This window comes from Vigna umbellata, chromosome 4 (assembly GCF_029865625.1).
Source record: "Vigna umbellata cultivar VRB3 chromosome 4, Vumbellata_1.0, whole genome shotgun sequence".
Classification (NCBI taxonomy): Eukaryota; Viridiplantae; Streptophyta; class Magnoliopsida; order Fabales; family Fabaceae; genus Vigna; species Vigna umbellata.
In genome coordinates this window covers 23043326-23059701 of record NC_142168.1, presented here as the reverse complement: position 1 = coordinate 23059701, position 16376 = coordinate 23043326, and the positions used below count along the sequence as shown (strand labels likewise).

The 16376-nt window shown below is 32.4% G+C and overlaps 1 protein-coding gene and 1 pseudogene across 1 annotated transcript; one reads left to right on the top strand and one right to left on the bottom strand.

Moving 5' to 3' along the window:
- Nucleotides 1-693: 693 nt before the first annotated feature.
- Nucleotides 694-4992, bottom strand: LOC124826398 (receptor-like protein EIX2; annotated as a pseudogene).
- Nucleotides 4993-7632: 2640 nt separating this feature from the next.
- On the top strand, nucleotides 7633-10399 carry LOC148199607 (uncharacterized). Its single transcript, XM_088112723.1, has 5 exons — nucleotides 7633-8013; nucleotides 8511-8929; nucleotides 9012-9275; nucleotides 9384-9984; nucleotides 10325-10399. Exons 1-5 carry the CDS (start codon nucleotides 7633-7635, stop codon nucleotides 10397-10399), a joined length of 1740 nt encoding a protein of 579 aa, XP_087968849.1.
- The last annotated feature ends 5977 nt before the right edge of the window (nucleotides 10400-16376 follow it).

The window sequence follows — 16376 nt, the reverse complement described above, 5'->3', positions numbered from 1 at the left end:
GATAATTGGCCTGGAGGGTTTGTTTTAGAGATGATGATTCAACATATGCACATGATGAAATTAGAGAGGTTAGTCAAGATAATGAAATTGAAGAGATCTTGAATGAACCTTTGCCTGAAGGTGAATATGTCAATGACTCAACCCTTTACAAAGGCAAATTGTTTAACGACAAATGTTCCTGATTTTTTCAATTAGGGCTACATTAGGGATGATAGAGAAAAGGTTGGAGTGAGAGAGATGAAAGAGAAAGGATTGAGAGGAATGACAGAGGTGGGTAAGGGTTTGGAGTTTTTATTTTTTTAGTTTTGAGAATGAAAATTATTAAAATACCCTTAACCTTAGAACTTAGAATCCATGGTATATAAGGATATTTTTGTCTACTAAAATCCGGTACACATTGCTAAAATGTACCAACTGAAAAACAGGCGTACGCGCGTTAGCAAACCCCATATATATATATATATATATATATATATATATATATATATATGGATATATATATATATATATATATATATATATATATATATATATATATGGATATATATATATATATATATATATATATATATATATATATATATATATATAATTTCTCTATAAAGTGATTTATAACATTGAAATGATGAAACTTTCCCGAGGCAAATATATGGAATGTAATTAACTAAAAAATATGTCAGAACGAAGTCGATATGATAAGAAAAGTATTGAGTGAGTGAATTATTAATAAAATGTATGATAATTTATATTTCATTAAAAGTAAAAAATCAAACAATACAAACATGAACACCAGTTTATCAGCACGCCAAGTGAATTTGAAGAAACCATTGCCTTGTCCAAGCATTAACATGCTCAAAGGTGGAGTCCGGCAAGAGGATATGTGTTTCAAGTGCCTGAAAATTGAAGAATAAAATACAAAAAATGTTAGTTATTCGAAATGTGTACATTGAAATGGCTTTGTTTAGAATTTTAGAGTAATAAGAATAATAATCAGGTTAAAAGAAAAGTAATGATAGATAAAGATCTCAGAAGTTTACTATGGAAAAAACATGATTTCATGGTAGCAAGGAAACTGTTTTTTTTTACAAGACTATCAAGCATTGAACATCAATTATTTTGTTGCTATTTTATTTTGTAGTCATAGTCATGCAAACTTTTCATCTAAATTTGCAAAAGGTTGTCCATAGAATAGTTTTATTAAAAAAAATTAAGTAAATAAAAACTAATGGCACTCGTCATTCAAAAGAGCAAGAAGTCATTTTCTTATTACTTAACATGCTATATTTACACATTTAATTGCTCTTGTGCAATAAATCTTATGTCTTTGACATAATTAGTTTCAAAAGCAACTAATTCAATTGTAAAAATTGGTTCAATATTTAACATAATAATTATTTTTAAATTTTATTTTAATCAATAAAATGCTATAGAAATATTTTAAAAGGATATATGGTAATGTGCATTTAATATATAGAAAAATCAAAGTGGTATAAAATCTATGATATTATTACCTGTTAGTCTTTATCCCGCTTAAGTACTCTTGCAAAGATTGCTATTTTGACATGAACATTGTCTTTTAAGTTGTTCAAGAAGTTGAAATAGGATTGTTGCCAAGAACGTTTGAATAAAATTGAGCCAAACACCGTCCAAAAACTTAGAGCAAATCCAATTCCCATACTCATGAAAAACTCACTACTAAAAATTGAGTATTTATCTTTATAAACATTAACACTTGGTTTTTGTGTTGGTTCCCTACCAATACACAATTTTTCAAGTGGTGGTCCACAAAGATCGAGATTATCTTCATAACTAGATTTATTGAAACTCTGTAATTGTGTGCTTGTAGGAATTTCTCCACTTAGATGGTTATGAGACAAATCTAACACACCAAGTCCATAAATTTGAGCAAGACTTGGAGGAATTGAACCAACAAGTCGGTTTCTGGACAAATCAAGAGAATCAAGTGATGCTAGCTTTCCAATGTTCGAAGGAATTTTTTCCAATCAAATTGTTTCTTGATAAGTTCAATGAGATCAGTCCAGATAATTTTTCTATTTCTACTGGAATTTCTTCTGAGAAACGATTGCTTGAAAGATCAATGCTTTTTAAAAGTGACAAACCTTTATTCATAAACATTTGTTCAGAACCTTTCCATGTTAACAATGCATTCAAATCGTATCCACCACTGATTATAAAAAAACTATGCTTGGAAAGATATGAGTGATCTCCACCATATATTGAAGATGTCGGTTGAGCCATTGAAGTAAGATTTTTTATGCATTTAGGAATTTTTCCAGATAAGTTGTTTATTGAGAGATCCAAGACCTGAATGTTTTTGAGACAACAAACCTCTAATGTTAAACTCCCAAAGAATTGATTATTTCCCAAACTTAAAATTTGTAATTTACTTTTTGTCCCAATCCAATCAGGGATAGATCCTGATAATTTGTTCTCTGACAAATCAAGCATTACTAGCTCTGGGCAATTCCTTAAGGAGAAAGGGATTTCTTCTACTAAATTGTTGTTTCTCAACCGCAATGCTTGAAGATCAAGAAGTGATCCTATTGAAGTAGGAATTTTTCCTGAGAAGTTGTTGTGGCTCAAATCCAAATAAACTAGTGAGTTGAATTGTCTCCAACAATCTGGGATTTGACCGAATAATTGATTATGTGAAAGGTCTAAATAGTATAAATCTTGGATGGTTCCATTTCCACATAAAAAAGAAAGAGGATTTGAGAATTTATTTTTTGAAAAATCAAGAATTTCAGAATTCCGTAGGAACAGAGGAATAGAACCTTCAAATTGATTTGATTCAAGGGACATGGATCTAGAATACGTTGATGAAGCATTTGGAATTCTACCTTGTAGATTGTTGTATGAAATATTCATTCTGATCACTTTTTGTTGTGGTAATTTAGCCCAAAACCATTCAGGAATAATACTTGATATTGTAGCATTTGAAATATCAATATCAACAAATTTGTTTTGAGTTTGCAACCATTTGGGAAATGTTGGACCTAGCTTGCAGGATCTCAATTTTATCACCACCAACTGAAAAGGTGAAACCCAATTTTGGGTAAATGCCAAACTCAATGAGTTGTCAGATAAGTCCAAGTTATTTAACTTAGACATATTAGCAAAGTGGTAGTCAGTAAGCATACCCTTTAAAGAATTTGAAGAGATGTCGAGGTCCTCCAATTTAGGTGGAAATTGAATGTTCTTAGGAATCTCTCCATTTAGCTTATTTTCAGAAAGAGATAAATCTTTTAAAGATGTGAATGTTGAGAAGTCAGGTAGTGTGCCATTGATTTGATTACCATGTAGATTTAATACTTGCAACGAATATCTAGCACATCCAGACAAGTGAGAAATTATCATTGGAAGCTCAACACTCAAGCTATTATCAGATATGGTAAATGATTGCAAAGAACATGCATCCCTAAATGATTTTGGAATTCCACCTTGTAATGAATTTGAGCTCATTGACAAATCCTCCAAAGTAGATGGTAACTTCACACCTTCGGGTATCCTTCCACTTAACCGATTTCTATCAAGAAACAATGATTTCAAAGAGGAGAATACTGAAATGTCAGACAAAGTGCCAGTGATGTTATTATCTGTTAGATCTAATTCTTGCAATGAGTGTCTAACGCAACCATTGGACAAATTACCGAGAATGGAGAGAAGGTCTTCGGTCAAATTATTTCTAACCATATTTAAAGAATGTAAGGTGCATATATTAATGAAGGATTTCAAATCCCCGGCCTTGAAATAGTTAAAGGAGAGGTCAAGGTGCCTAAGAGAATTCATGAGCATGACAAAATGACTTGATGTGGAACCCTCCAAGAGGTTACGACTAAGGTCAAGCTCAACAAGGTTGGAAGTGATGTTTGACACCCACTGGAATACTGTTGGTGACGTGAAGGAGTTCACAGAAAGATCAAGGACCGAGAGGGAAGTAGAAGAATTGAACTTAGAAGGCATGTATGACCGAATGAAATCATCGGAAAGGCTACAACGAACTAAACTTAGTTCTCTAAGTTTGGGTAGCTTCCATATCACTTGCAACCAACTATGAGAAGTATTAGGATTTGGTACAGACTCCAAATAAAGATGAGTTAAAGAAATGAGATTGGATAGCCACTGACCTCCGTCGTCTATATTGAGAGCATTATATCGTGCAAGATAGAGCTCCTGCAACCGGGAGAGATTTCCAAGCTGAGATGGTATACTTCCTTCTAAACTTGTGTAGCTATAAAGACCAAGATATTGCAACTGGGATAGATTTCCAAGTTGAGATGGTATACTACCTACCAAAATATTTCTATTGAGATCAAGATACTGCAACTGGGAGAGATTTCCAAGTTCAGATGGTATATTTCCATAAAAATAATTGTAGGAAAGATTAAGATACTGCAACTGGGAGAGATTTCCAAGCTCACGAGGAATTGAACCCTTCATAGAATTGAGTGCAAGATTTAAGTATTTCAAATGAGAAAGAGAGCCAAACTGACTTGGAATTTCTCCATTAAAATAACTTAACGACAGATCAAGGTATTTCAAGTTTTTTAGAGAACCAAAAAACTCTGGAAAGGGACTCCACCGAAAATCATTGGAACTGAGATTCAAATACTCTAATTGTTGCAACTCCATCAACGACTTGTGGATCTCTCCGCTCATATAACGTACAAAGGGTTCTGCATAGTCTCCATGAAGGTCGAGGCTTAGAATGTGAGAGGTGAGGTTGCTGCAGCGAATCCCCTCCCACTGGCAACAGTCTGGAGTGGTCCAAGAGGAGAGCATGCCGTAGTTATCAACAATGGCACCCTTGAATTGTAGCAGTGCTTCTCTCTCCCTTGGAATGCATCTCATTTCCTGTTCTCCATTAACAACCAGCTGCGGCAACACATACAACACAAACATCATCAATCTGAAACGGACTGGATTCTTCATTGAGGTTGTTGTGGGTCTTATCATCACACAGAAAAAGTGATGATGGATCAAATGCAGTGAGTGTGAGTATTTACGCTAGATTGGTATTCATATATATAAATGACCAAACTGGAAACGACTGGTAGCATTCGTTTTGCGAATTCATTGCAATTATTCTAAAACCAATCAAACTATAAAATACACAATTATAGAGCTAATTATTCTTTTCCAGAACTAAATAATTATTATTTCTATTTCTTTTTTATGACTTTAAATTTTTTAATATTTACTTTTGCTTAAGTGTTATTAAATATAAACGATTTTTTAACCATATTTGGTAATTTTTAATTGAGTATATATATTAAATTTTAACTTTATGAAATACTTAAAATTTAATTAAGCCTAAGAACTATGTTGTATATTTCTTACAATTTTATATTTATTCATAAATAAGTTTCAAGTTGTATAAATATATAATATTACAATAATAACTTAATCTTTTACCACAATTACCTTCCTATCTCAAATAGTTTCTCAATAATGTTAAAAATAAAAGAGAAAATAATTCATATACATTATACGGTTAAAACACAAGGAAAATATAAAGAAATAAAAGTTTCAAAATAAAGTTCTCTTATTAAAATGGTTTTTAAAAATTGTCAATATTAAAAATAAAAAAATAAAACATTTTTAAAAAAATTAAATGCAATAAATAATCCATTTTTCACATGTCTCACTTAATTTATTGAATTCGCACTCTTTATCTCTAGATGTATAATTAACTATAATTTAATCAAACAAATATAGTTAGTTGTGGTCACTTTTTGTTCCCCCGTAAACAAGTTATCTACTATGAAATTCCAAAGCCAATATTGAAAGACTATAAAGACACTCCTGCACCAAAAAAATAAGATGAATAAAGCCTTCTAGTGTAATGCTTGAACTAAAACCATCACTTGAATTTTAGATATGATTGTTTAGTGTAATGTTTGAAAAAAAATATATTACAAATCACGCAAACATCTTAAATAGTGCATTACTCAAATCATTAAAAAAGATCTAATATTATTTTTTTCTAAAAGTTTTTAGTGGAGATTTCATATATGATCTTTAGTATGCTTATACTATTTTATGTGAAGATATTATTTTATTTAGATAGTATCATGTAAGTAAATAAAAAGAACATGAAAAGGATTTGAGCAATCCCAATCCAGATGTGGAAATTTTGATGTGAATGCATTGACCCCTAATATCAGATTCCACAAAAGAAAAAAAAAACTTAGAAAAGACTTTTAAAAGACTTTGAAACAATAAATGTGGATATTGTATAGTGGGATGATCCCGTATACCACTTTTTTCTAACAAAAAGTAAATGGCTTTGAAAATTCAGTCATCTCATTACACTGGGATGGTCCTTTCTACCACTTTTTCCTAACAAAACAATACAAGACTTTGAAAACTGGGTCATCTCAGTAAACGAAATAGAATCAAATATACCCCAAAGTCATATTCATCTAGTTCGACTTAGTCTAACTTTAGACTTTAAATTTTAAACTTAATTTGATATTACAAAATATAATATGCTATTTAATAAATGAAATGTTGTTCTTTTCATTAAATTTAAAAATTTAGTTAAATGTAACGTGATATTTAAATTAATTTTATTATTTAAAGTAATTCCAAATAACTAATTTTAATTTTCTTACAAAATTTAAACTTTAAAATATTTTTTTTTTCTATTTTAAAGTGAAATTACAAGTTTATACTCAATATGATTATATAGTTTCTGAAGTTCTTTCTCGGGTGTTGCTCCCTCCACCACCTTGTTCCTTTCACCACTCCATTCCTGTTTTACTCCTCTCTTTATTTTCTCATTCCTATTTTACCCTTAGTAAAATTTTAGGGTTAATTAACCTTTACCCACTCTAATCTTCTAGGCAGTGGCAACTCTTCTTCTTTTTCGTTCGTGTCCTCATTGTTTCATTCTTTCATTGTATTCTTCTTTTTTTCCACACTTCTTCCTTTCATTCTTTAATTGTGATAGAATTGTGGTCTGAGAGTGGTGGACTTTCATTAGTTGGTGTGGAGAAATTGCAAGTGGTAGTGGAAGCAATTGATCAGCCGTGCAAGATCGCTATGTGGTGGTGGTGTGGTGGTGTTTGAAGGATTCGTCGCGAAGGTGCGTAATAAACCCTAAAAAAAGTAATTGTATAATCTTTAAACGGATGTGACCATCCGTCAACGGAAGTGACCATCCGTCAACGGATGTCAACATCCGTTTAAAAATTAAATGATTACTTTTCCGGCTTATTTTTATTAGTTTATTTTTTTATATTAATGTTGAAGATATTTTATTTATGTAATTTATATGTTTTGATGTATTATTTTTGAATATATTTTTGATGTATTTTAATAATGTATTTATGAAGATCTTTATTGTTATTAGTTTATATTTATATCTTTTTTTATTTTGCACGTTGTATATATTTAGTTTTTTGTTTTAATGTTTTGATATAATATATATTTTTTATATATGATTTTTGTATTCTTTAACAACTTTATAATTACATAAAAAATTATTTATTAGTTTAATTATATGAAATATATAATTTATTATATTAATATTTTTATATTTGTTTGATTAATTATTAATTATGTTAATAAGACTTATTATAATTTTATAGGTGATTATTGTTTAAAATGGATGAATATCTTCATATGGATTCTCAAGTTGGTTCTAGTTTGATATCTGATTTCTCTTCATTCATTAGTGAAGTTGGAGAGGGAGATTTGACAAAAAAATTTACCACAAATGAAATATTTCGTTCACGGGAGCACTTAATTGATTGGGTGAGAGGGATAGCTTATGATTTAAGATTTGTTGTGGTAATAGTAAGATCTGATATAGCTACTGGTGTACGGGGAAGAAAAATGTTTGTCATACTTGGATGTGAAAGAGGAGGGAAATATCGGAAATACAAAGTCGATGCAGTGCCTAGTATATACGGCACTTGTAAATGTGAGTGTCTGTTTAGATTAAAGGGTAAACCATGTTCAGACGGGGATGGATGGGTGTTGAAAGTGATGTGTGACATCACAACCATGAGTTGGCTGAAACTTTAGTTGAGCATCCTTATGCTGGAAGGTTAAATATGAGTGAGTAGTCATTACTGGTTGATATGACAAAGAGTAAAGTTACACCTGCAAATATTTTATTAACCCTCAAACAAAATAATGATTGAAATGTCACAACGATTAAACAAATCTACAACGCAAGGCAAGCGTATAAACGATCATTGAGAGGGTCTAGAACTTAACTACAACAACTTATGATGTTGTTGGACCGGGATAAGTACATTCATTGGAGTAGGTGTGCCGACGATTCAGAGGTTGTTACTGACCTATTTTGGACACATCCTGATGCGGTGAAATTGTTAAACTCATTTAATGTTGTATTTTTTATGGATTCCACATATAAAACAAATAGATATAGACTTATGTTGCTTGAGATTGTGGGCATGACGTCTACAGGGTTAAACTTCTCTGCAGCATTTGCTTTCTTGTCTATTGAACGATAGAGTAATTTCACATGGGCTTTGGAAAAGTTGAAAGGTTTATTTTTAACATCTGAGGGTGGTCCTAAAGTCATTGTCACTGACCAAGACTTGGCTTTGATGAATGTCATTGCAAATGTATTCCCTGAGTCATATAAGATGTTATGTCAATTCCACATCCTTAAAAATGTTAAAGCTAAATGCAAAATGTTAGTTCATTCTACTGAGGTTTGGGATGTGTTGATGGATGCATGGGCAAATGTGATGGATTGTGATGGTGAGAGCTTGTTTGCTGAGTATGTGAATTGTCTTCAATACGCGAGCAGTTCATGGCCTTTGTTCTTTGAATATGTGAATCAGACTTGGATTACTCCGTACAGTACATACTTTGTAAAGTTCTGGATGAACAGAGTAATGCATTTAGGGAACACAACCACAAATAGGTATGTTGTAATGTTATTTTATTTATTTGTTTTGTAGATAAATATTTATTTGCACTTGTTGATGGCTTTTTTTTTATTTCAGGGTTGAGTCTGCTCAAAGGAGTTTGAAGAAAGTTCTGGGCAATAGTATGGGTGATTTGTGTTATTGTTGGGATAGTATTCATAATGTCGTTATCCTACAACACAACAAGATTAAGGCATCATTTGAAAGAAGTCTATTGCTCACGAGTGACCCTTTTAAAGGATACAGATATAGAAAACTTATTGGGCGTGTCTCTCAATATGCATTGGATCTCATTGCTAAGGAATTGGAAAGAGTGCAGCAGATAGGATTGGACTCATCAAAGTGTGGATGCGTATTGAGACGTACATTTGGTGTCCCCTATGCATGTGAATTAGCACGGTATAATGTTGGATTGATCCCTCTGGGTGAATTTCATATCATGTGGTGAAGATTGCATTTCTCAAATGTTGAATTAAATGAAACTGAGCCCGAGTTATCCATTAAAGATGAGCTGAAACAAGTAGAAGAACGATTCAATGAGGTTGACATTGGAGGTAAAGTCACCATCAAGCATAAGTTACTTGAAATTACTTGTTCTACATTGACATCAATGGTCCCTCCATTACATAAAGTCAAGACAAAGAGTGCTCAAAAAAGTAAAGTTCAACGAAGAGAAAGGTCTACTACGTGGGATCCATCATATTTTGAGTATGTCGATGCCTTTCATTCAACCATAGAATCTTCAATTGTGAAAAGTAAATTACAATCAAAGCCAAATATAGTGAAGAAAAAGAGAGTTCCAATGATAGACCAGTTTCATTCTATTACTCACCCCTTCATTGTGGACGTTGTTGATGTTGTGGCTGATGGTCACTATGGATATAGATGCATTGATGCGTCGTTGGAACTCAGCGAAGATTCATGGCTCGTTATCAAAAATGATTTATACAAAGAACTCATTCAATGGCGTGATGAATACGCATGCCTAGTAGGAGGGTATGATAGAGTAAAAGAATTGAGGAACTCTTTGTTGGTGCAGTCACAGTCGACGGTAAGTGTTTCTTGTTTTATGTATTTTAATTATTATATTTATTTTATCTAACAACTTCTTTTATTCATAACAGGCTAACAGGAATAAGTGGATGCATTACCAGACATTGGTTATGCAATTGCTAACCGATATAATGTCATCTTAGTGTGTATGTCATCATCTCAAAATTATACTATCTTTCCATTACGTTCCACACCACCTTTTGATATAACTCAACATTGGTTAATTTGTATAGGACATGTTCATGGATGTCATTTCGTAGAGGTAATTGTATTATTTTGTTATTTCATTTGAAAATTACTTATGACTCAATTAACTATTGTAATTTGTATTATGGCAGGTTAAGTTACAAGAAGGTTGTCCTTTGCCCATGGTGAATATCATCTCCTCAACCCACTGTTTCCCTGAGGCATGAGCGTGATCATCTATTTATACTAGTAGGATGCAAGCATTTGCACAGTTGATGGGCATAACGACATCTTATGTTGACTTGGGTGATTCGTGATATTTATGAAGATATGTAAAAATACATTATTACTTTTTGTTAAGGTGTATTTTAAGCTTTTTGATGGACCCACTAATAATGCTAATTATTACCATTCTCTAAGCATGAATTTAGTAGCAAAATAAACTCTTTTCTAGCTTGTAACTTGCTTAATTCTCTCTTTTATCTTAGTTTTATGAATAATTATGTTTGGCTACTTTGATGTAATTTTATCTATAATCCCTTTATTTTGTAGCTAATAATGTGGTTGGAAGAATCTCCAACAATGTAAAGAACTGAACCAACCACAAAGGCAAGTAAATCTGCACAAAAAACCAGAAAAAGAAGCAGTGTAGCAGAGTCAGGCTCGGGCCCCCTTTTTCCATGGGGGCTTGAGCGCCAGTGCACCAACTGCTGAGTTTGACTGACGTGCGCCCGGGCCCCCGCTCTTTAGGGGCGCTGAAGCGCCATTTTTGCTAACATGGCAGATTTGTCTATTTAACTCAGAAACGCGAAGGGCTTTGGGTCTTTGGTTCTTTTGAGATGCGATTCTACTGGAGTTCATGGAGGCCGTGAGGAGCTTGTGGGAACATCTCATCCTCTTCCTTTGGGTCTCCTTCTTCTTCCATCTTCCATTTTGTAAGCTTTAGGGTTCTCCATGAAAGTGGAGAACCAAATTCATCTTGTTAGGGATTGTTGTAGCCTAAGAATTCTTGTGTAATGGATGATTGATTTGATTATATATATGTCTTTTCTATCAATTGCTAGTATTCTTGCTTCCAATCTTAAAGCTTGCATGTAATAGGAATGTTCATGACTTGAATTTGGGGTTTCATGGATTATGGGGACGTAAGATGGAACCTTGAACTGAAACAAGAGTCCTTGTGGTCATTGATTCTAGGGATGGAAGATGATTCACATGTTGTCTTAAGATCCTAGCTCTTTAATGCGGGTTTGCTTGTTAGATTATCCAAGGGATTGGAGTTTAATAGGGAAAACCTAGGCTCTTCCACCTAAGGGATTAGGGCTAGAGTGTTTTTGTGGATTGACTTTAGTAAATTGATGGAGAGGAGATGAAATTGGGTAAGCTCAAGAGTGAAATAGGTGAAAACTAACCTTAGCAATGTCATTTCATACCATTTCTAGTCTTGTCCATATCTAAGTGCCTTTTATGACCAAAGTCCAACCATTGTATATTTGTGAATTTATCTTATTGCACATATATATAAATGAACGTTGTTCTATTGAGTCTATATGAGTTGTTAATCGCAAAATTCTTTAGTATTACGAGTCTCTTGGAAAAACGATACTTGATCTTACCATAGTTATATTACTTGAAACGATTCGGTGCACTTGCCGAAATTACCCAACACCCACACCCTTCATTCAACTAAAATACTAAACATTTACTTTTCTAACTTATAAAAAACTCCTGAACGTATATCTCTCGCTTCTTTTCCTTTACGTAACTCCTAATATAATATATATATATATATATATATAACACCTAATATAATATATTATATATTTATATATAGATATATGTACGTAACTTTATAGCATGCATATCAAAGCGGCCCCACTTCAATCCAATGATAAAATCACTAATATACCTGACATAAAATTTTGAAGAATTTAAACAGCACCCAACCTACGGAATTAGAAGAAAAGTAAAACTTATGTACTCTATAAATGTATTGTGATGAATGGCAATTGTTTTGAAAGGAATCCATAAAAATTTCATAATGAATGGCATATTACCTTGAAATAAGTACTACATGCAAGGATTCCATATAAAGTATGATTAATGGTGTATATTTAGATTAATAAAAATAAAACGAATAATATAATCTTTGTAGAAAATCGTAGTACTGTACCACATTTAATAATGCAAGTTTTATAAAAATTAAATTACAACTCTAAGTCATTAGTTGAAATAAACCTCTGCACCATATTTATAAAACGAAAATCATATTAAATGAAAATAGGGTGAATGCATAAAACAATTTGCACTGCAAGCTAAATGAAAGAAAAGTTGTAACCTTAGTCATTTATGTGTGTCCAAAAATAACACATAATCTCGTGAGTCATAACTTGTTAAAAAAATGAAATACAAAGTCCTATCAATTAGACGTCGGTCGTCTACCACGCACATGCCTCTGCCCTCTCCTAGTCGGAGAATATTCGTCGATGCCCTCATTAGCAATCTGAAGCAGGTCCACCGACACCTGATGTGCAACAGTACCCTCGGTCACATGACGACACGATATCAACGATTGTAACATTTTCTCTATCGCCTAAATCTAGCCTGCATTATAGTTATATCAAACAAATAAATAAACATGGTTAAGAAAATTTAATAACATAAGCAATGAAAAATAACATACCACGATGCCAGATGGTGAAGGTGGAGAGGATCTACGATGGGGTCGTGCCTCTTGTGGAACATCAGGGCGCTGTGTAGGCGCAAGAGCCGGTCTCACGTCAGGTGCAGTAGGAATAATATAGGGATGTGAAACCCTCCTAAACCACTGTATGTATCCATCGACACATTCAAAAGGGTATGATGTCTGTCTCACATTCATAATAACGTGATTCATGAAGTGCAACCACGCATAACCAATAGCGACTACATCTGCATCTGCAACGACAGTGGGTGGTCGTGGAATCTCCTGGTACAACCCAAACTGTCTCATCACACGCTCAGGCTAATGACGGGAAAGGGTGTCACCAATCTGAATCCATCAAGAATACATACAGATGTCGAAGAATGGACGAATGCCCCGATGTCCCTCATATGCATGCCATACAACTCCACTGTATGTCAGGCCATCCAACTACGACCGAATCTCTGCAAGAGTCGAACTCTGCCGAGGGCTCTGCCACCTAGCCGCACGTGGTGTGGTCTCATTATAAGAAGACACCAACCGCCTCCTTCCCATGCTAGGGAAATGCTCGTATATCCAACTCTAAAAAATAATTATTCAATTAAATATCTTTCTTCTTTGAACATGGAAATAAGTACATAAAATAAATGTGAAGGGTATATGTTTGTACCTGAAACAAAGTCAGAAATCCAGTCATCTGCTTCGTGGAAGCCAGACTCGCATCCCCGAGCTGGTCGTAAAAATGGGCGAGTGTAGCAACACCACAAGCATATCTGCCACACCCATGTACATCTCTAAATAATAGTAGGTAAGACACGCGTATAGAAGTGGCTCTTTTATTTGCGAAAATCGTGCATCCTACTAGATGCAACAGATATGCTCTAGCAGCATAGTCCCAATGCTGCGACTGACACCTCTGAACATATATCTCTCTGAGCCAGCTGAGTCTGACTTTCGGACCACGTGCATCCTCCATCTCAGCACCAGCTGCACCGCCATCAACGACGAGCTGGTCTATACGAGCCTCCTCAAATTCCAACTCCTCCAAATCACATAATTGTCACAGTACTAGAAGATGAAGTAAAGTGGAGACATCGTCAAGAGTGATCGACATCTCCCCTATAGGGAGATGGAAACTACTCGTCTCAAAGTATCATCTCTCTATGAAACCGAGCAATAAGCCCTTATCAACGTAATCATAGCAAATATCTGTGAGAGGCATGGCAGAGGAATTCAACACGTTGAATTCCTTCGGCTCACGGTCCTAACTTATTAACCTTTTTATCATGGGAGATCAACTTCAGTATCTCCCCTCGATCCTATACAACAATATTTAATATCAATTGTATTAGAAAAAAACTTAATTAAAATTTAAGTTATGCACTTACCCGACCCTGCGAAATACCATAAGCAACATGCTGAACATAGTGCGTCAGCAATGAAGCATCACGTGGACCTCCAGGAAATCCACCAAGATCCTCCTCCTGTATGTCAGGAACATCGACATGTTCCTCCTCCTCATTATCGTCATCAGGGGCCTCAAATGCCTCCTCCTAAACAGGACCCTCATAGGCCTAATATGTCTCCTCCTCAAACGCTCGGTCCTCGGCTATAGAGTCATCCTGAATAGGAGCTGCACATCTTCTCCGAGCTGAAGCTGTAGGTCGTCTCCTACCTCCACCCTGTGCAGAACTCTCTCTTCTAAAACTCTCTCTACGAAAACTAAAAGATGCACCTCGTGTTCTTGTCATTTTTGACAAATTTTTTTAATTAAATTAATAATTATTTCATTAAATTAATATTATTTTTTCATTAAATTTATAATAATTATTTCATTAAATAAAAAAATTTTAATTTAGATATAAATAAATAACAAATTAGAAAAAATACTAAATTTAAATATTCTATAAATTAATTAAAAATATAATAAATTAATAAACTAAAAAAATTAAAATAAAATAATTACGTAACAAATTAATTGAAAATAAAAAATTAAAATAAAAACTAATAATAAATTAAAAAAAAAAACATCTCTGCGTGAACGGATGTAGCATATTCGTTTGGCCTATGTATCTATAAATAAAATTTTGACACTCCAATTTTTTTTTCTTGAAAATCCAATCCTATCATTTTCTCATTAGACATTTAATTCAGTTTTTATATAGTAAAGACGAAAAGAAGTAATTTCTTTTCGAACAATACTTCTTATTATTTAAATCAATAATCTTAGTATTTTCTTTCATTATTCAAGTAAGTTAATATATCCTAAAACTAAAGAGCTTTGATATTACTTTAACGAAATAATAACAAAACAAACATTGAAAATAATTTCATAAACTTACAAGATTTTATTTGTGAGGATCAACAACAGAAATGACAACAATAACCACAGTAAAAGACACTGATATTTTTAAAGTAGAAAAACTCTCTTTCAATATGAGAAATAAAAATACACATACACAAGCTAGTCAATTAAGTCCTATTAAAATAAAACATGAATAAAGTCAGATCAAAAGCACAAAATAAATAGGAGAGATCATTTAAGGGACTAGGGGTTGCCATGCCCCCCAAATTGTTTTGAAAATTTTTAAATTATATGTAGTATATATTAGAAATTTTCAAATTTTTTTGAAGTTTTTAAAATTAAATATAATATATATTAAGAATTTATGAAAATTAAATTAGGTATCTTTTTATTTCTTTTATTAAGCACAACTACTAAATAATAAAAAATTAAATCAAATATAATAAATAATAAATATATTTACTTTTTCTTTTTCATTGTCTTTTGAGTTTTCAATAGATTCTACTCTTCTTCTACTCTCACATATTTTGTTTTTGTTTTTGAAGAAAAAATAAATTTAGACACAAACTACTATTTTTTTCTATCATTTCTCATATATTATCTTTCGTTTTTTTAAAGGAAAACTCTTTCTTGTTTAACTTGATAATGAAATATTCGTTTAATAGTTGACATTTTTTTTATCTCATGAACCTTTTATATATTGATTTTTATGGACATAGAAAAAAAAGTATATATTTTTTCATAATCAGTTTTTAATTGTGGCTTAATTATCATAAATTTTTATTTAGTAATTATTTTTCTAAATTTTTATTAAATTACAATAAATTAATTTTTAATCTTACACTTTTTTTGTTCAAAAAATTATTTATATTGACGAATAATAAAAGAATAGATTTATTTTTTAAAAGTAATAAAAGGGAAGTTGCCCATGAAGATGAAAACAAGATAAATTTATCTTCTTTGATATTTTGAAGCATCATACTAAGATACTAATGATTCAATTGTTCAATTAGATAAACTTTTTTTAAGGTTCAAAAAATTACAAGTGTGGAGTTTTATATTAATACGTCATATGGAAAATCGTCCTCAAATAATGAGTCAAAGAGATTAAATTAAAAGAGTTTATTTTGAAATATGATTCCCATAAAATACATATGGGATTAGATTCCAAACATCCTATTTGAAATATCATGATAAAAAGGTTCCAAACAATCAA